Raw genomic sequence first — 21,420 nt, 5'->3', positions numbered from 1 at the left:
CTTTTTTCCTAGTTTAAAAGTGGTACTGCAAGAAATAGTGCCTTCCCATACGCAGGAGATTTCATGGTATCGTCTGGCACACATCATTTCGGAAGCACTTCACTTGGAATAGGTTGGCCATTGAGAACAGACAGCATATTTGCTATTGCTTCTTCTGCCATCATACGGATAGCTTGGACTGTCGCCGTTCCAATGTGAGGGGTTATGATGATGTTATTTAATTTTAATAAAGGATGATCTCTGTAAGAAACAGAAAGAACAGAATGTATTACACAGGGAATTTACTCTGCAGCTATTCCATGCTAGCTGTCAAGAATTGAACCTCAGGAAACAGCAGTGGCATGTTGAGATAAAAGGGCCAGTAGCACAGAACCAGCATAAAGCTGTGGGAAGCTTGCTTACCTATTTTGTCTTCCTCTCTATTGGTCTAGTTACCTTGCCTGTCAGTTAGGCTGGCAAAGAACGGACAGATGTGGGAAAGGTGAAGAGTTTGTAATTTATTTATGACTGTGTGAGACAGGCTGAGATTTTGCCCTTAAACAGTGAGAAAGAGTCCCCATGGAGATCAAGATTATGAGCACTCTTTTGCATACAGTTTAAAACATTTCAGATTAATAGAGTGGAAACCAGGTTTCTTTACCTTGGCAGAGGCTCAGGGTATGTGACGTCCAGAGCAGCAGCCCTAATAACCTTATTCTGGAGAGCTTCTACCAATGCATCTTGATCAATAACTGCACCTGCATTTGAAATTAAATCTTGCTACTGTGACGAGTTAATGAACACATTTTTAACAGGGAGTGGGGAAAGGTCTCCAGGGTCCAGTGAGAAAAATTACAGGATCTTCATCTTGTTAGAAAGTAGAATGTCTTTCTAACAACCATTAACCAAACAAAACAGAGATTTTATTTATTCACCTTTGATTAGAGAAGGATTATGGTCCACTGCATAAGGCTTTTCCTGGGATGTGACCAGTTTCAGTCTTTTCCTCATTTTGATACTGACTTTCTGTACTATTATAGACAAATAATATAATCTCTTCAAGCTTTCCACTCTTTTATCTCTGCTTTGTTTACTGAAACTATAATCTCTCTCAGTGCCAACAGATCTGTAATACCATGTGATGTTTCTTTTCTATCTAGCTGTTCCAAATGAAACTTGTTTTCTCTCTTTTTTCCTTGTACCCCATTCATCATCGGTGATGATAAACCTTTCAGTTATTTCCACTGAAGAAAAGCTGTCTTTAGAGTAAGGCTAAATAGAACAGAACATCTGCTGAGCATTCTCTAAATTCTACAGGACCTTGAACACACAGCATCTGATCTATGATAAGTCATTCATTTGTAGACTGCCAGCTACTTCATGACTCAAACAGTACAGGGCTACCAGAGACTGAGGTTGGAGGGGGGAATGTCAACATAATCAACACAACCTTAACTGTGGAGCCACAAACAGTGCTTTCAGATCATCCTACCTCGGCTGATGTTTATAAAAGTAGCTGTGGGTTTCATCAGCCCCAGCTCCTTCTTCCCAATCAATTTGTGAGTCTCGGGAGTCAGGTTCACAACCAACATAACAAAGTCAGATTGCTGCAGCAAGTCTTCCATCTTCTCACAGTAGTGGGCACCAACTGCCTCTTCCTCCTCCTTTCTTCTGAAGGAAAAATGCACACACCCCAAAACCAATACAACTATTTCTAACTGTCTTTAACAATCAATCAACCCTAGGAGAGATCTGGAACAGCAGAGAGACTGAGAGGTTTGAGGCCAAGATAAAGGAAAAGACATTGGTAAGTACAAATGGTGGAAGGGAGGCAGGAAGGATGTGGGCTAACGGGAGCAAGCAGTTAGAGGAGTGTCGGGACCCTGAAGGAGTGACCTATGTGTGAAAGCAAAGCACATATGCAGTATTAGGTACAGGACGTTGAGGATGCAGTCAGACTCCACTCTTCTCTCTTGTATCTATGCCAAGCCCTGTAGAGTCTCTCCTTGCCTGACACGTGAGTTAGGACTTGGGTTGGAAAAGAAATGAAGGGGAAATGAAGTCTGAAAGAAAGGGAACTATAAAACTAAAAGAAGTTAAAACCCTTGTAATTGGTGCTGGTGTGATGAGTGATCTGGCTGGGCTCAGGAGAGCGGTGGCTGGCTGGGTGTGCCAGGGATGCTGCCAGAAACCTGAAGAAGAGTCTGGCAGGACAGAGGGGACACAATGAGGGCACAATGCCTGATTTACTCTGATAACATCTTCAGAAAGGTTACACAGCCCTTGTTCTGAAGTGCTAGTAGCTAATCAGGGCAGAGGGAGCGCTGGAGGCTAGGGGGAGCTGCTTCTCGAGAGGAGCAGTAGGGAGCCAAAGAGAGGAAGTGGCAGCATGCTGGCACTCCTCATGCTGCTTACAACTGTCACAAGTGCCTAGGAAGATCGAGGACAGAGAGCAGAGCTGTGGTTTCTGTCACTGTCTCCTGACTAATCACATGCAGAAACCAGTCATTTTTACCTCCGGTTCCTGTTATGGTACAGGATCCTCATGTCGAAGGCTCTGGCTCTCTGAGCCACTTTGTACCCAATGCTGCCCATCCCGATGATCCCAAGCGTTGCTCTGGTTACTTCCACTCCCAGCCAGTCAACAGCAAAATACTTCGTGTCTGGAGAAACCGCAATCTGGCAGCCTGAGTGTAAATACATACTAAATGGGTACAAACTGACCATAAAAGTAGGTTTTGGGGAAAGAAAAACTTTCTCACCACCACAACAGCAGAGCTCTGGAGCACTCCTTAAAAAACATCCTTCCTAATTTTGACCAGTTTATAGAAGGGCCTGGAAGGTGCCATTCCCTGCAGCCAAGGCTGGGGGCAGTAACACAGGGGGTCTCCCAGGTGGTTATTGTGCTGGGACAAAAGGTTCCTCAGGGACTTAGCTCTTCCGTGGCTGGAGTATTTTCTTGGAAATTCAAAAATAGCTTCTTTGGCACTTACCACCCTGCAAGCATTGACTTCGCTTCTTTTTAGCTGGGGTAAATCTCACTATTTCTCTTCTGGATCACAACCCAGAGCAGCCCCACTGCTTGAATGGGGGTGAAGGTTACAAATTCCAGCTCAGCCAAGGATGACTATGAGTTGTTCTACAAAGAACCTGAGGTCCAACAAGATGCAATAGTGAGAAAACATCACAGGGAAAGAGGTGTTATTTCATGCTCAGGGGTGAAGCAGCAGTGACAGAAATACTACGAGTTGCTGAACAGAGGCAACATCTTGTGATAGTCTCTACTGACACCTTCCTTCCCCTGAAAGGCATTGCGTAGAGCAAGGGCATGTGGGGAAAAGACCTACCTTTAAGGACATGAACTAAGTTGGTGGTGGTGCAGTTTGGAATAGGATCATCAGCTATTTCAATAATAGTGCTGATGCTCTTCCAGAAATACAACCCATTGGTTCAGACAAACTTTACAGAAGCAGGAAAAAAATTAAGAGTTATACTAATTATTGCTCCTCTAGAGGTGGGGACATGACCATTGATGCTTTGTACTTTGCTGTAGCTCCTAACACTTGTTCCAAGGGGAAATTCAGAAGTGGTGACATTTAGTTTGGATGCATTTTGCATTCAGTTTTTACAGCTATAAATAACTCACCCAGTGAACAGCCAGAGGAGAATTAAGCCCCAGACATTATTCCAAACAGTGTATCACAAGCAACTTTAAAGTGCATAATTTAGACAAAGGCCTTACTCTTGTCACCACTGCCTTAAAAAGAAGCAAGACATAGGAAGAGGCCTTTGAAAATGGGAGTTCTCAGAAATTTTTTTCCCCTGTAAAAGCATCCCAAATATTGATTTAGACAGATCATCAAGTGAGATATGCCAAAGAAGTAGCTAAGATCCAGGAAAATGTAAAACATTACCTTCTACTAGTCTTCTGGCAGAGGCCAGCATCAAGGCCATTCCTATGTCTGCTGTTGAGTCTGCCACAGCATGTGGGGTGTTGGTCACTTTTATGCCAAAGCTGGAAATCATTTTCAAGTCTAAGTGATCAACTCCAACCCCAGAGTTTCCAATTACCTTTAAATTAGGCAGGCTTTCTAGAAGCTCCCGGTCAACAGTTGGCCTGCATTCAAACACGAAGACAGATTGGATTTTTTTGCTCATTTCTTTTTTGTTTTCAAGAAATTCCTTCATGGTGATAAGGCAAAAGTGTTTCTTCAAAAGTGGTGCAAGGTTTTCTAGCACACCATGAGTTCCTCCTATATCCAGAATCAAAACGCCTGGCAACTCTTCTTCTGCCATGACCTGCAACAGGGGAATAGAAGAAATACTCCTTTGTCTAGGAGAACACCCTTAAAGGAATGATGCTGTAGTGATCATTGAAATTCACATCGGTGAAACACGAAATTGGTGGAATGCTGCTTTTAAGGATACAGAATAAATCCACAATCACTTGGTACTAGCAAGTTCCCAGTATTTTCACTAAGTGCTGATTTAGACTATAACACCAAGGAATATCCACCCCCTTAGATCTAAGTCCAGTCTTACAGGGTGTTCTTCTTGAATAGTTTTATTTTAGTCTTGATTTAATACAAATCTTGTAGCTTCTCAACCTCATTCACAAATTCATTTCTATAAGCAGTGGTATGAAAGAGAGGCCGCTAGAAAATTACTCAAAGTTTCTTGCCTACTGATTATGTAGGGACGCACTGAGGCTCAGATGGGTCTGACAAATATCTGTCAGGAATGGTTTAGGTCTAACAGATTTGCACGATAAAGGGCCATCCCTGGACAGCTGCTTCACTGCTTGTCTTCAGTATTTTAAACATCTGGATCTGCACCTGAACTTACTTCTCACAAAATTTAGCACATCCATGCCTATATGCTGAAGTAGGGAAGAGCACTAGTGGTGGTACTGACAACACAGTTCTTCATATTAGAACTTTTCCCCTGTCCAGACAGTTCAGCGCTGTCCAGACAGTCCTCTCTGCAACACTCATGCAAATGTATTGTATCCTGCAACAACACAGGGGCTTCACAGATAGCCAAATGCCTAATTAGAAGCAACCCTTACTGACAAAAATGATAGCTGAAAATTTCCTGCATGTCTTAACAACAATCTTGTCGAATTTCCTGCACTTCTGTTTGCTGTGCACCACTCCAGGTCCTACTGTGTCCTAGACTTGGGTCCAGGAAACCTGGTGTTGTGCTAACTGCGTCAGCACAATTTTCCACAGCAGTATGCTCATTTATTCTGGACAGAGAGTGCTGGGCAGAGATTTCCTGCTGCTTCAGTCCTCTCACATGAGCCTTCAGCAAGTAACCAGAATTCAAACCTGTGACAAAAAGGCGTCAATGCAGATTGGAAGTTTCTGACAAACTGTATTTACCCTTGTCCTGTCCTAACTCAGGCTTATCACAACTGCATCTATTATATGCCTCCAATTTCGACACCAGTAATACTGCTTTATCCTGGCCTTGACCTGCATTTCTGCCTCAGTTCCAGTCTGCTGCTGTACATGGGCTAGAAGGGGCCTCCATGTTAGGACAGATCTGCAGTTCACCATGAACAGTGTCTCTGATCTGCTGCTGTACATGGGCTAGAAGGGGCCTCCATGTTAGGACAGATCTGCAGTTCACCATGAACAGTGTCTCTGATAACACTAACTGGTTCTGAACAGCAGTAAACAAAGCCATGAGATGAACAGTGCAACCATATTGCAAAGGGATACCACATTCTTAAATATGTATCAAATCTATTTCTTGCCGACTGAAGTATTTTGAACCCTGCCAGTCCCACATGGTTGTGAAAATTGTGCAAATTTCCCCAGCTGTAGTCGGTATATTTCTTAAGAGCATCACACAACATGACCTTAGAAAGACAAACTAGATTCATCCTCCAGAATGAATGACACATAGAGTAAAAGACAAGATTTGATGTCATATTGTTACAGCATTGTCCAGCTTTCTGATGATCACAACCTGATGCTCCTGCAGCAACTTACTCAGACTGGACAGCAACTAAAACTTAGACTGTTAAAGGATGGAAAACTGGGTGCCTGATATGATCGACTGACTGGCAGGTGTCAGTAAGGCATCACTGTATTACACTATTTGCTTTCATCACCACTTTCTCCTCTGATACAATACACCACTCATGAAGGTCTGAGTCAGACCCATATTCATTTTAGAAGCACTTCCTAAACTTCACAAGCAGAAATATGATCCATGAGGAAGCCACAGTGCAGCGCAGCAAGAGCTCGTTTAGCTTTAAACAAATCAGACGGTGGACTAGAAACAGGCTAGTTGCATGCAATTAATCTTTTCATTACTGTGGATATGCTGAGTCTGCCAAAATTTCAGCCATGTTTGATGTGCATATGAACCATTAACACACTGCAGCTTTTGTTCAAGAACTGGGGGTCTGCTAGTGCCAGGTATAATCTTAAAAAAATAAGAGATAGCAGTAAACTAAAAACACTTAAAGGAACTTTGCAGAGGGAAGGGGGACTATTCTGATACCAACCTTGGTCTGAGGAGCATTTATTGTTCGTCCTTCAGCACTACTTGGGCATGTCTTGTACCCCTGTCTGTAATCCACACTTCTCCTGTGACACCGATGTCCATGAGAAGCAATAGCTGGATGAATTAATTTATAAGCCAAATCTGACTGGCCAGGCATCAAGGGAATCAGTTTTAACAGACTGAATGCTTTGCTTCTGAACATAATTATTCAGTTATCAGATGTCTTGTCCAATGTGCTAAATGTAACACCTGTTAAGGATATGACAATTTTGGTTTTGGACTAGTATCATCTGCTGTACCACTAACACTCTTTCCTTAAAAAAAAAAAAAAGCCCTGTCTCTCCTCAAATTTTCTATTTATAGAACATTATCTGCTTCTGTGTATGTATACATCTATAACCACATGGAACACACTAATATAACATAAGTGTACTAAGTTCTGGTCCTCACATTGCAAAGAAAACTTTGAAAATATGACTCAGATTGAGGCAAGTGGGCAAATAAAAAGGACTACATTTGAGCATTAACTTCAGTGCTGACTGAAGCTGGCCTTATTTCTTTTGTGGAGCTTGACTGACAGCTTACTTGCACATTTGTTGACTGGCACTGCTGTAGCACTTGGAACTTGGCCAAATCAGAGCAAACTAAACCTATTACATAATTCTTCCTACCTTCGTTTTAAAAGTTAATAGCACGCGTTATGCAGAACAAACTCCTCCCACGGACTTCTCTATCGGGGAAAACTAATTACCTGGATAACGACCAAAGAATTAACCACGGCTGGTTTCTTTCTGCCGATGTTTCCTCCACAGCTCGCTCCTACCGCAGCTGGAGGAGCCGCCAGCACCCAGCCCCGGGCCCACCCCGTCCGCCGTCCCCTTGCTGACCGTGCCCAGCTCCGGTGGCAGCTGCGGGCGGGCCCCGCCGCGCCGGGCCCTCTTAACCCCTGCCCTGCCAGACGGCTCCGGGGTGCTTGGTAGTAGGACTGCTGTGACTGATAATGCAGTAGTCGTTTTACAATAAGAATGTACAGTAACTTCAGATTTCCATTTGAATAACTTGAAAAATTACTTTCGATTCTTAAAAATGTTAAGATCCTAAAATGTACAGGATGGTGTTGATTAATCTATCAGTTATATTCGTGGAGGCACATGAGTTTCATGTGCTAAATTAAATTTTGGGAGCCAAATTCTGAAGCTCTTTTCAGATGGAAACTGAATGCCTCCTGGCAGCTGATCACTCACTTAAGAAAGATAGATACTGAGGAAAAAATAGACTGTTAACATACACAATCAGCTATAATTTCTCTTTTCATGTATTTGGTAAAAGCTTTGCGTACTGATATATGCAGACAGTTGACAGCTCTTCTTTAACTGAACCACGTTGAAATGAAGCAAAAAAATCTGAAGCAGAAATGGGTAGAGAAACTTGGGTAGGAAAAGGAGTCAGCAATCTTAATGTAAAATTGTGTGCGTACTGCATAACTTGATATAGAGCTTTTTTCATAGTGTACTCCTTTTAATGTTACTTTTAAGTGAACTGCTATTTCAAAAATCCCTACAAGAGTTTTATACCTATAGCCAAATGTTGAGACGTATCAGAATACAGTAAGGAGTTGTGACATGGTTTAATGTAGACATTTTGTGTTTAACGTGGTGGGAGTGTCTTATGCTCAGATACTGTTAGTATCAACTTTTGGCAGGATGCTTGGCAATTTGGCAGACATATTGGCAGTTAGGGGTGACTGGGGGAAGAAAGAACAATGTAACTTCTTATTTAAAAATCTCCCTCTGCAGAAATGGCAAATTAAAGGGGAGATCCTTCCTCATCCTCTTGCTTACAAGCCATGTTTGGATCTCTGCTGTTTTAAAGAGTGAGTAAAAGTTCCAATTGTACAGGTGTTTATACTAGAGAATAATACAGAATGTTAACATGCTATAATTGCATGCTACATTTAAAGAAAATGTAGCCATATTTTAGATTTGTTACCATGGTGCAATATTGTAGTCTGCAGCATATTTTTGTGTAGCAGTAATATTTATCTGTACTTTATAATAGGAAAACATGTTTTTTTCAGTTTGAATCCTTTTTGGGGAAAAGAAACTGGAACACTATGTGAAAATATAAAGCAGATTATTTTCACTGAAATGTACTCCATTTACAGTTGACTCCCCCTCCCCCCCCCCAAGTGTTAGATGAAAAAGAAGCAAGGTTTTACTGAGTTTCAAAACCACATGGTAATTGTAAGATGTTCAATTTTTGCTTTGTCAGGGTTTCAGACATCTAAGAACTGCATTTCACAAAGTTCCTCTGGAACATCTTCTTAAAAATACACTTTTTTTTTAAAGGAGGCTCACAATTATTAAAAAAATACCCCCTGAAATACAAGGCTTTGGCTGCTAAATTACTTTTTGTACCCCTTTTTTAAGAAATATTTTAAACCCATGATTTATCTAGAACTGAATACTGTAAATCAGATAACCTCTTGTGAAACCAGGTCACTTTAATCAATAGGTGGTATTGGGTCAATGTGGATTTAGGGAGGATTGTTCAGATGTTGTACATTTATTTAACTGTAATCAGAAGCGTGAATAGCTGTGGCTTTTGCTCAAACATTAGTTGTGCCTCTGCCTTTCTGTTAAGGTTACATGAAAAGTGAGAGAGGAAAAGAGGGGACATGGAAAGAGGGAGCTATAAAAAACATATCAGTATTGTAGTTACTAGTGTTTGTAATTAAAATTAAGCAAAGCTAATCCACTTATATCTATAGTTTTCAAAATTATTAGTTGTAAGCATTGCTCTCAGCAGTATAATGTCTTTTTCTTTTCCCACAGAAATTTATCGCCTAAGCTTACAGCATAATTATCAGGAAAAGAAATTCAAATAAATAGTGACAGTATGGACTTTCAAGTTTGTACTTACTGTGTTTGCAGCCTCTTTCAGTTCAGTAATGCAGGTCTGCTAGCCACCATAAACTTGCATGATTTGTTGCAAAAGCTAGTCTCAGTTCCTGTCTTTCTTTTCCTGTGATTTCCTGGTCCATGAAGCCATCTAAGCATAAAAAATATTGTCTACAAACTAGTTAGGAAGATGAGATGGAATCTGAGATCTTTTCTCAGATTTTGCTAGGTATTTGCTGTATGTGCTTTGGGCCATGAAGTAATATATGACTCTGAGACTTGCTTCTTAAAGGGAGCTTGACAAAAAAAGGAGTATTGCTTATCTCTAACAGAAATTCAAAGAAACTTCACGATTGTTGCCATTCTTCCTAGTCATTGATCATATTGCTGTGGCAATCTCACGTTGTCAGAATGCATTAAATTGTATTTGGAATGACATTGCTAATGAAGAAAGTCAGGAGGGAGAACTTTGGAGGACAAATGAGATTTATTTCATCTGGCATATTTTTTTTCCTACATCTGTGTATTCCTATTTACCAGCTAAGTGTGTGGCCTTGGTCAAGATAGGATACAGAATCTGTATCTTGTTAAGGGTTCTACAGATCCTTCTGCTTTATAGTCTTGAGCTGTTCCATTTAGTCGACCTAAGCAGATACAGTTCTGTGAAGTATTAAAATAATCTTAAACGTGGCTAAGAAATCATGTACTTTTGGTTTGTGTATATGCGTGTTGAGTAATGTAGACTAATCTGTGAAGCTACAGCAATTAAAAAAAAAAACCAAAGAAAACAACCCAAACAAAAAACCCAACCTAAATTGAAGTCCAACATGTGAAAGTAAGTCTGATAAAATTTTGAATCCATGCTGCTGTTTAACTTCTGGTTTCCTACTCTGTCCTGTCCCCATGGACAGCAACTATGATGGCATGGTAAGACAGAGAAAGTTTTGAATTGAAAGATGGATAAAGAAAGTCAGAGTGTCAGAAATAAATACATTGAAAATTTGGTATCTGTCTTGTTTTTCTGCTGAAAATGTTTTTATCTTCAGATGTTGAACAAGTGTGGAGCTGTCCAAAAGGACGTCTATTGCTAGAGGTTTGTTTTGTTTTTTTTTCAGAAAGCAGCTGACTTACTGCAACAAATCTACAGTGTATGTTATGAGGTTAAGCACTTTCAGAGTAAATTTGTTATGTGTTCAACTTCTAAAATACCACAAGTTTTTTTGCATATTGTCTGGACAGTAAAATTTTGGTTGACTATAACAACCTCTATGTAGTCTCAATTGTTAGAACCGCAACTGCTTTTATTTAGTGTGGTTTGCTTGATTAGAGTTGTATTTATTTCTTTTCCAGAGCTCTCTAGACTGTATCCCCAGTTACAACTCAAAAATCAGAAAGAGAACTTCTTGGCAACCGCTGCCTTGAAACGACAGCGAAGTTTGTTCTATGTAGGAATGTAGTTCTTGCTCTGACAGCTCTGTCTGGGAAATGGATTCATGTCCATGGATGGGGAGAAGTTGAGCTTTGGTTTGTCTCCACAGACTTACTAGCTAAAGTACAGATCAACTCCTGCATCCATACCACCCTGAATCCATAAATACTTCATTTGCTTTTGCTTAAAATGAAACCTAAGCTAAAGCCTTGTGAGTTAGAGCTGGCTGCGTGTGAAGCTGGCTCAGACGCTGCCCTGTATTGCTGTGCAGCTGGCTCTGTGCTGCTGTATCTTGGCTCCAGTATTGTGTCTGAGACAGTAAGTGCTCCTTCAGACTGTAAACCTGGTCAGTACTGTGCAGAGAGTTCTGCAGGGCTTGTCTTCTGTTAACATAAAATACCTCTTGGTGACAAGCCTGCACAGTCTGGCATTGGCAATATTATGGACACAGCAGTGCTTCTGCATCACCCCTTCCATATTTAGCCTCTTACCCATGTTTTCATCTAGCTCATTCTTAGGCCTGAATCCCAACCTCCTGCTGCTACATATATCAGAGTGTAGCATGGCAAGGCCCATGTCATGGGCAACCTTGGCAGCCAGTGTCCAGACTCAACGAAATGCATCCTTATTCAACGCATTTGCAAGCTAAGTGGTTTTGGAGTGGTGATCTTGTGAGATTTGAAATTAAGAAAGCAAGGGGGAGAGAACAGAGTCAATTTTAAACTTCTGAATTCAAATTTGAGAGTCTGTATCTAGCTTTGAGGTGAGCTTTAGACTTCATACAAGCTTTTGGGAAGCAACTGCCATCAGTTTCACTTCTATAAAAGTAGGTAGAAAAGATTCAGTTAATGTCTGAGATACTTAGGTTACGGTGATAACTTGTGTATATGGTGTGCAAAGGTGATATAAATGATGCAGTCTTTTTGAGTAAGATTTATGTAATAACTTATTTAAAGCTTAAGTAGTCTGGTTCTCTTTTTTAAAATCTTAGGCTGTTGATGTTCATTGTTTGTGACAAGCATTTCTGGTTTTGCAACAGCTCAACTAAATTAAATGTATATAATGCAAAACTAACTACAAAAGTTTTGTTGTTCCAGTACTATGTAGATTACACAGTTCTTGAAAGTAAAATTTTGGTTTAGCAGTGCTTCGTAGTGGGCTTCTGGTGCAACATATAATCTCCTTGCACTGATTTTTTCAGTGAACAAAGCAGGTCCTAAGAATGTTGTATTAAAGCTTGGTTTAACTTAAAATTACTTTCTAATCTCCAAATGAAATAGTTGTTCAGAGATTCTGTTTAGTTTGTGGAATTGCTGCATGTATTGTAGAAATTTCCCCACACGGTGAAGCTGTGTTGCTGCTGCTGCTAGAAATGCCAGCAGGATGGAAGAAGAAATGATGGGAGAAAATGAAAATGGCTCTTCAAGTTTTGGATTTTTTTGTACCAAAACAACACAAAAAACTCAAACAAAATAGTCTTCTGCCTCCTAAGTCTAACCAGGGAGTAACTTCAGTCACCTATCAGCTAAATTGTTGACTGAACATCCCATTATATTTCTTAGAAATCTTTCATATAAAATCGAAATGGGCATTAATGATCACTTCAGAGGGTGTTAGAGTTTGATATTATGACTAACTTGGGTTTTCAAGGCTTTGCCTTTTGGCTGTTTTGGAATATGGCTTAAATAGGATGTTTTCATTAGGTTATTGACAGAGTCTAGGATTGTAACTGACTCCATAAAAGCACAGTAAAAACTCTTCAAATGCTGTTTCACTCCAGAAGAGATTTTACTTTCTTTGCTACTAATACTTATGTACATCTTTGAAGTGTGATTATTTTCTTTATAATTTAGAAACTGTCTTGAGGCAAGAAGTCCATCAAAACTTATTTACTGTGTGCTTCTGTTTTTTTTTTAAAGAAGCATCTCCATACTTCTCAATTAAAGTGCCTGCTAGGATGTTTAAGTACAGGATACACCACAGATAATATTTTTCTGGTACAGTCTAATCCTATTTTGTGGACTAAAATAAAACATCTTTACATTAAGCAAAAATTATACTCATCATAGCATTTCCAGACATTTGACAGCAAAACTAACAAGTGAGTAGTACTGTGACAAAAAGTAAGTTTTGTCATAAATGTTAAACCAGATGTGTTACCTCAAACTAGTGATTTTGCATAGTCAGATGGGAAGGACTGAAATTGTATTTTTATGTAAGTAAGGATGGGGCAGCAAGGTTGCGCATTCATGGTATAATGCATGAGTACAGTTACCGTTAAAGGTTTGTGTAATTTAGGTGCCTACTGACTTCTATTTTAATGCATGTGTGTTAATTTCTACTATGGGTGTATGAGCTAAATTTAGAAACTAAAACTTCCTCTAATTCCACTTAAGGTCAGATAAGCTACATCTAGGAAACAAAAATGTGACGTTTTTCCTTCAGGAATGAAGACATTAACTATGACGTTAAAGGGGAGGGATTCTTATGCATTTAACTCAGTAAATCTGCAAAATGAAAGCCTGTTTTACTAGAAGTGCCCAGAGAATAGCTTCTCATCAAGGTCTTTTTTTCATTATTAGTTGAATTTTTAAGCTCCTTTTTTAGCTTTACACCTCTCAAAAAAGCTGACAATTTTTATTATTACTAGGTTTATTTTCATTTATTGAGCCTCAAACAAATTATTGGTTTAGAGGGGAAAAAATGCTTGGAAGCAGGCACCAGGACAGTTTAGATCATTCATTTTCTGAAGTCTATAAGCAGCTGATGACAGAAGCAAAATGTGTCAGCTTGACTTGCACAAAGCCGTTACTCTACTTGTCTAGAGCTGTGCATGTCCACTGTGAGGTCTCAGTTATATATAAAGGGCATTTGTTTCTCTGGATGTGGATTTAGCATACTATCTTTCCAGCTGATACTGGATGTGAAATGAGCATCTTGGCTATATTTTAAAAATTTTCCATGGTAATTGGTTGTTGTGGCTAAAAACAACGGCAAGATAGTTTACTGTGATTTTATGATGGTATTTTGGAAATTAAATGTTGCAGTAAGGAAAGCTTATGTCTTTTAATCAGTAATACAAATAATCAAAGGCTTGGTAATATATATTGCTTTTATATTTCCTGTTTTCTTCTGTTTAGGTAAAAAACTTTGCTGTTATTTATCTTGTGGATATCACTGAAGTACCAGACTTCAACAAGATGTACGAGTTGTATGATCCTTGTACCGTCATGTTTTTCTTCAGGTACATGATGGTTCTAGAATGTAACTCAGTTAAATTTTTTGTGTATCAAATACAGTGTCTCGGTAGATCATTTCTAAATACACATCAGCATACTGATGCTTATATTTTCATTGCTTTACAAAAGAGTATACTGATTAAATAGTAAAACAGCATATTTTCTAGCTAGCCTAGTAAATGTTCTGATAAAAGAGTACAAGTTAGTGATAGTGAAAACTGGTTTTATTATTCATTGCTTTTAGTTTTAAATCTGAAACTCCCTGTATAGAATACTGCAGTAATACAGCAGTAAGCCTTTCAAACTTGCTTTAAAGATATACCCAAAGTATTTTTTTGGAGCTAAGGCATCTACGTTAATGAGATAAAACGTGCTACTGACAAGTGTAGCACTCTCTTTGGTGTTAGACAGTAGTGGGAAAGAAATACAAACAATGAGGAATATGCTGAAGGATGATTGCACTGAGTAACAATCTCAGGGGCATGTTTGCAGTCTTTGTTCTAGCTTTAGAAATAGGCAGTAAAATATCAGCTTGAGTGACAGGAGTGGATACTCTTTTCTTTGAGGCTCATTTTGCAAGCCTGTTCAACTTATAAGGGGCTTCTTTTGAATTCTACAAGCCATTCTTGTGGGGAGTATAGCGTTTTTTTCTGTATTATAATACTTTGTTAACTTGTCTGATTTTTTTTTTTTTTCTCTCCCTTTAAAGGAACAAACACATCATGATTGATTTAGGTACAGGTAATAACAACAAGATCAACTGGGCAATGGAAGATAAGCAAGAGATGATTGACATTATAGAAACTGTTTATAGAGGAGCCCGCAAAGGTCGAGGTTTGGTGGTATCGCCAAAAGATTATTCCACTAAATACAGATACTGACGTTGCTTTGGGGCTTTTTTTTTAACCCTACATTCACTTAAATTTATTCTTGTGTATGTGTGTACATATATATATATTAAAAAAACATACAAATCCTTCAATTTTGAGCATATTTTGAATTATTTGAAAGCTTTGAAGTCCATTTGGAGAAGTAGAAGACACGAAGCCTGGAACTGTCTGACTGCAGTAATCCTTCAACCAATTTGGGGTTGTTTATTTACTTTGGCTTGTCCTTATGGTATTACATATTTTCATACACAAAAAGCCTGTTTGGAGAAAAACATTTTAACTGTTTGTTTGCTTTTGTTACACAAATACCTGGGAAAACTATACTATAGTTTTTTTGTGCTGGTTTAATCCTTGCCGGGATCAGAGAGCACGTTGCTGTTGCCCCTCCCCCACCCGCGCCGGTCGGGCTGGAAGTTAGACACAGACCCTGGCTAAAATAACAAGAAATTTAATACAACAGAGTGATAAAACAATCTGAACAACAGTATCAATGGTAACAACAATAAACAGCAATAACAGTGAACAAGACAAATGATATACAGAGAAATACCGCTAGCTGGTTTACAGAAAGAAAGGTTCCCCACCGAGCCTGCCAAAGAGCAAGGAAGAGGTTCCACCCCTGGACCTGACGTCAGCATGGTATGAATAACCCGTCTGGAGATCCCTTCCCCCTCTCTCTGCTGGGGAAAACTTGACTCTATCCTACCTGAACCAGGACATTTTTTTAAAAGAATAAAGTGAGTTACACTTAATCACCTTAATTTTCTTTTAGCTGTTTAAGAATAAAACCAAATGTAATTGGATGCAAGGTCATAATGTTGAAGATGAGGGCTTATCACTTCTGCAGGATTTCCTTGCATAGTATCTTGGTCTTCTGTACCCACTAAAAGTAGGAATAAAACACTAAGGTGCATTTATTAATATTTAGCGAAACTCAGAGAAAACATCTTCCATGACTTTGTGCATGCACACACACACACACACACACACATCCCTGCCCCCCCAATTAATTCACTTGTGATGGACTTGTTTTTTTTATTGTATTTATGCACACAGTAGTCAGTTTGAAGTACTTAGTAGACTCAGCAGCGCCAAAGGCTAATTGCAGTTCTGGAGCTGACTGCATAATCAACAGCTGAAGAAAGGATGAGCTATGCTTTCTCTCAGTTGACCTCCAATTTGTCTAATGGTGTACTAAAATGCATATATACTCATGAGACTTGGATTGACGTTTCTATTTGCATTTCTGACAGCTTTTGTCTTGCGGTAATGGAACCATTGTTGTGTGGGTTTTCTTGTTTTGGGTTATCTGGGGGGGGGTTATTTGTTTTTAACTGAGACATGCATATGTACAGGATCAAGATAAAACAAGCCAGACTCTGCAGAAGGAAGGTACCTGTACTTTTGGTGTAGTTTGTCACAACACAAAGTAGAGACCACCAACCTCCCAGTCAAAGTAGGTCCCTCTTGGTCAGGTTGCCTGTGACTGTGTCCACTGTTGAGTATCTCTGTGGATGCAGATTTCCTCAGCCTTTCTGGAAGGTTTGTTCTTTAATAGTTGAAAAAAGCACTTTTTCACTTGAGCATTTTAATAGTTGAAAAAAACCTGTTTCTTGCATTTAGTTGGAATTTCTTGTGTTTGAACTTGTGTCTATTAACTCTGTCTCATGTAAAACACCTCCAAGTAGTTAGTTTAACTGTTCCTCATGCTCTACTATGAGGTGGTTGTTGCTAGCAAGAAGCTGTAGTCTTTTCTTAAGGTTGAACTAACAGAATTCTCTCAAACCCTCATATGCTTTGTACTCCACCATGTCTTGGTGGCTCTGTTTTAACTGTCTCATAACATGTATTTCTTGAGCTGGGGAGCCCCAAATTAATACAGTATTCTGGGTGTGGTCTAGAGGGCTTTACTTGCACTAATAGTGACAACTATGTGGCTGCAGCCTTTGTTGCCAGGGCACCCTGCTGACTCATGTTCAACTTACCGACCAGACCCCATTCCTCTCCTGCAAAGCTGTATGCCAGCCAGCCCCTCACAACTGCCCTGCAGCATAAGCTTATCCTGCCCTAGAGGCAAGGCTCAGCACCTGCCCTTGAACTTCAGGAGGTTCCTGTTGGCACATTTCTCCATCCTGTCTTCTAGCATATCAACCTCTCCCCTGAGTTTGACATTGCTTGCAAATCTGCATGATTAAAGCATTGATTAGAATGATTTCTTGATATGAAGACTGTGTAATAGATGCTAAGTATTAATACCTGCTGAAGTTTTAAGAATATTTGCTAGAATCATAGAATCACAGAATGGTTTGGGTTGGAAGGGACCTTAAAGTCAATCTAGTTCCAACCCCCCTGCCATGGGCAGGGACATACTCCACTAGACCAGACTGCTCAAAGCCCTGTCCAGCCTGGCCTTGAATGCTGCCAGGGAGGGGACAGCCACGTCTCACCACCCTCACAGTAAAGAACTGCTTCTTCTTTACATCTAATCTAAATCTATCCTCTTCAATTTAAAACCATTACCCCTCATCCTATCACTACACTCTCTGATAAAGAGTCCCTCCCCATCTTTCCTGTAGCACCCTTCAAGTACTGGAAAGCTGCTATAAGGTCTCCCCAGAGCCTTCTCCAGGCTGAACAACCCCAACTCTCTCAGCCTGTCCTCACAGGGGAGGTGCTCCAGCTCCTTGATCATCTTTTGTGGCCTCCTCTGGACCCTCTTGAGCAGGTCCATGTCCTTCTTATGTTGGGGGCCCCAGAGCTGAACACAGCACTCCAGGTGGGGTCTCACGAGAGCAGAGTAGAGGGGGAGAATCACCTCCCTGTACCTGCTGGCCACACTCCTCTTGATGCAGCCCAGGGTACAGTTGGCTTGCTGGGCTGCAAGTGTGCATTGCTGGCTCATAGTCAGTTTTCCATCCACTACTACCCCCAAGTCCTTCTCCATAGGGCTGTTCTCAATCCACACATCTCCCAGACTGTTTTTGTGCTTGGGATTGCCCTGACCCACGTGCAGGACCTTGCACTTGACCTTCCTGAACTTCATGAGGTTTGCACGGGCCCACCTCTCCAGCCTGTCCAGGTCCCTCTGGATGGCACATCCCTTCCCTCCAGCATGTTGACTGCACCACACAGCTTGGTGTCATCAGTGAACTTGCTGAGGGTGCACTCAATCCTACTGTCCATGTCACCAACAAAGATGTTAAACAGTGCTGGTCCCAACAACGACCCCTGAGGAACACCACTCCTCACTGATCTCCGCTTGGTCACCGAGCCGTTGACCACAACTATTTGAGTGTGACCATCCAGACAATTCCTTATCCACTGAGTTGTCCATCCATCAAATCCAGGTCTCTCCAATTTAGAGGCCCAAGATGTTGTGCAGGACAGTGTCAAAAACTTTGCACAAGTCCAGGTAGATGATGTCAGCTGCTCTTGCCTTATCCATCAGTGCTGTAACCCTGTCATTTGCGGCCACCAAATTCATCAGGACAATTTGCCGTTAGTGAAGCCATGTTGGCTTCACCAGTCATCTCCCTATTTTTCATGTGCCCTAGCATAGTTTACAGGATGATCTGCTCCATGATCTTACTGAGCACAGAGGTGAGACTGACTGGTCTAAGTTCCCCAGGTCTTAATTTCCCTTTTTAAGACTGGAAATTTATCTTTCATTAGCTGAAGTATCCTATTGACCTGTTAATGCTTCAATTTCTGTTATAAGAGGTTTCCATTAAGTTTCAAACAAAATCTTTTATGTGAAATGTGCCACTGTTTTGGTGTACAAGAACTTTAAAGATAATGCGTATATCCTGTTTTGTTTGACTACAGCATGTCTTGTTCAGGACATGTTTGGTAACTACAATCCCTTATCTATCTCAAGGTGTTTAAAATAGGCTCTTTCTTCAAAATGGCAAATTTAAAGAACTGAAATTGGTACAACGTGCATACCTGGATGATTTTGTGGGCACAGCTTTGGGTGGGCTTGTGAAAAGAGTAACGACTGAACAGCTGTCATCTGTGCAAACACTGCCATTTCTTTTAGTGCAGAATAGTTTATATTTATTGGACCTATGAAGTTTTGCAAAGGCACCTTTGTAGCAACATCAGATAAGGTGCATTTTGTAATGTAAAACATTTAAAGCATCAAAATGGCACATGCAAATGGGAAAGTTTTGTCACAGAAGGATCTTGTTATTCTAAGAACATTTAAGTTAAAAAGGCAACAAAGCACTATAATGAAAATTTTAGTATTAAAATAAATACATTTTCATACATTGAAAAAAGTTTCTGACTGGATAAGTTCACTATACAGGATATAGTTTTCTATCCAAAATAGTGGGTTTGCCTTCCCTGAAATTTAACAGTTCTTTCCCAATCACAGGAAATACAGTGTCCCATTGATGAATAAACCCAGTTTTCTGCTTTCTCCTGGGGCAACAGTTTAAAAAAAAAAAAAAAAAAAGAGAGAGAGAGATTATATTGTGACATGATGCAACCATGTTTGTTTTCACTGATGATTTTTCTAACTAGTGACACTGGTTGTAAACTTCTAGATTCAGTGTGGTGCTCTTCTCCCTTTATCTTTCTTGATCACATCCTCATTTAAGTGCTGCAAAGAAACAGTGAATAAGTAGGTTAGTGGTTTAATTATTCATGAATGTGATTCAGCATAAAAATAGGAAGATTAAGTACAGTTAACAAAAATAGGAAGATTAAGTACAGTTAAATACATCTTCACAGATTGTCTCTGTATTTCTGAAAATTATTTAATAGCTTATCACAAAAAAGGCATCAGAACGAATAGATGCCTAATTTAAATAATTTAAATATACAGACATTCCTGTCTTTCACTGGGTAAGCAGTCTCTAAGGGACAAAAATAATTGATGTCTCTCGGTCTGCATCAGGAAAGCATGCAACAGGAAGAAAACACTCGCACCCACAGAACACGGAAGCAATGCTGTCACATAAATATTAAGAACACCAAGGCATCCATTGGGGAGGAGGGGGTGGCATTTGCAGGAGTCAGCAATATGAAATCTATCACGCAATCCTGAACTGTACCGTGATTTTTGTATTACAGTGTTTGACAATAATACCGAAGTTATCCTTGTTCCTTCCATCCCCCATCCTACTGCTGCAGGAGCAAACCACTGCTGTGTTCAGGGTGAATGTATTTAAGAGGTGTGCTCTGAGACACATCGGGAAGCTGAACACCTTTAAAAGCAGATGTACATAAATTCATACCAGCGGGAATCCTCAGTCAGCTAGGTTAGCATACTTGAGGGACTGGAATGGTGGGCAGAGTGCTTTAGTCACACACACATTTTATTACAAATGTACAGCCTCAGTTTACAGGTTTGGGATTAGTTTGTACTACCCCTTGTATATGGCACTCAGCTGGAACAGAAGCAGCAAGCTACAGGTTTCTTTTGAAAAAATAGTAGCTTGCTTTGGCTTTTGGCAAAAGGAAATCTGAGGTAATTTTTTTTTTTTTTTAAATCTAAGTATACTTTAAAATCCAAGTAAATGCAGGTATGATAAATATGTAAACATTATTTTCATGCTAGGTGCTGCCCACAGTTCAAACCCATAATGGAAACATACAAAATACAGTAAAACTTAATTACGTTACTTTACTCTCTTCATTGGTGTTTTCTATCCCAGCCTCTGTCATTAGGTCAGCAACGTGCTTCTCAAGGTCATCAATGCGCTTGCCCATTTCTTCCAGTAAAAAGTTAAAGATAACTTATTTATAATTAATTCTGGGATTTTATAGGGTTTTTTCTTCTGCGAGAAAAACAAGCAGCTTTCTTACAGATGTCTCAGCCTCTTACTCATGTTAAATGCAAGATGAAGCATGCACAAGGTTGTATTATTACAAGACAATCCCACTTTCTCTTGCAACAGATAAGCATTCAGGTTCTTAATATTTTCATATGCCTTCCTGTATGCCCAAGAGTGAACTGGAGTATTTTCTATGTAAGAGATAGTTCCTCAGAAAGAAAACAATTGTAGGTGATACCATACAGTTAACCTACACAATCAGAATAGGAGTGTTGCTAAAACATTATTCTTCTCTTACAATAAAGCAGCCACTTCCTGAAAGGTCAAGTTTCAGAAAAATTAAAAAATGTAATAAATCCATAAGTACATCTAATGAGAAAGTTCAGCCCCTTCAGGTCTTAATTTCTCTTTTTGAGGGCTCACCTTCCCACACTCTAGAGGCCAGCAGCTGTTTTTAAACCAACAACATGCAGCGACACACTGACATCAGTGGCATTTTTGAAGATATTTTTTTTTTTAACGTACCTTCAGAATTTTTCTACATAATTTGATGCTTATTTTACTTGAAAGCAAGAATTGTCACACAGAGACTAGATCAGCGGGAGTTGATAGTACTTCTAGTCAAACCTTTTTTAGGATTTCCTTCTTAGCTTAAGGGAGAATAAATGGGCGGGGGGGGGG

General features: G+C 39.9%; 2 protein-coding genes and 1 long non-coding RNA gene across 5 annotated transcripts; 1 reads left to right on the top strand and 2 right to left on the bottom strand.

Annotated features, from left to right (window-relative positions):
* Positions 1-9: 9 nt before the first annotated feature.
* LOC113476576 (probable 2-ketogluconate reductase) lies at positions 10-7,388 on the bottom strand. 3 transcript variants are annotated; one of them, XM_026842350.1, is made up of 7 exons: positions 7,250-7,359; positions 6,500-6,747; positions 3,894-4,278; positions 2,495-2,666; positions 1,472-1,650; positions 641-737; positions 10-240 (listed from the first exon to the last, which is right to left on the bottom strand). In XM_026842350.1, the coding sequence occupies exons 2-7, from the start codon at positions 6,698-6,700 to the stop codon at positions 84-86; spliced, it is 1,191 nt and encodes a 396-aa protein (XP_026698151.1). In that variant the 5' UTR covers positions 6,701-6,747; positions 7,250-7,359; the 3' UTR covers positions 10-83. The 3 variants fall into 3 exon arrangements, with proteins under 3 accessions (XP_026698151.1, XP_026698152.1, XP_026698153.1); XM_026842351.1 differs by having other exon boundaries at positions 1,472-1,647; XM_026842352.1 differs by lacking the exon at positions 6,500-6,747 and having other exon boundaries at positions 84-240; positions 7,250-7,388.
* Positions 7,389-7,472: 84 nt separating this feature from the next.
* On the top strand, positions 7,473-15,029 carry TXNL4A (thioredoxin like 4A). The gene is made up of 3 exons (XM_026842355.1): positions 7,473-8,371; positions 13,968-14,071; positions 14,776-15,029. Exons 2-3 carry the CDS (start codon positions 14,028-14,030, stop codon positions 14,945-14,947), a joined length of 216 nt encoding a protein of 71 aa, XP_026698156.1. The 5' UTR covers positions 7,473-8,371; positions 13,968-14,027; the 3' UTR covers positions 14,948-15,029.
* A 4,155-nt stretch (positions 15,030-19,184) lies between these two features.
* Positions 19,185-21,156, bottom strand: LOC113476634. Its single transcript, XR_003397754.1, has 2 exons — positions 20,994-21,156; positions 19,185-19,562 (listed from the first exon to the last, which is right to left on the bottom strand). It is a non-coding gene; the product is annotated as an uncharacterized LOC113476634 (long non-coding RNA).
* Between the last annotated feature and the right edge of the window lie 264 nt (positions 21,157-21,420).

Source organism: Athene cunicularia (assembly GCF_003259725.1).
Source record: "Athene cunicularia isolate RWA chromosome 2 unlocalized genomic scaffold, athCun1 chr2_part1, whole genome shotgun sequence".
Taxonomy (NCBI): Eukaryota; Metazoa; Chordata; class Aves; order Strigiformes; family Strigidae; genus Athene; species Athene cunicularia.
This window is presented reverse-complemented; position numbering and strand designations above follow the sequence as displayed.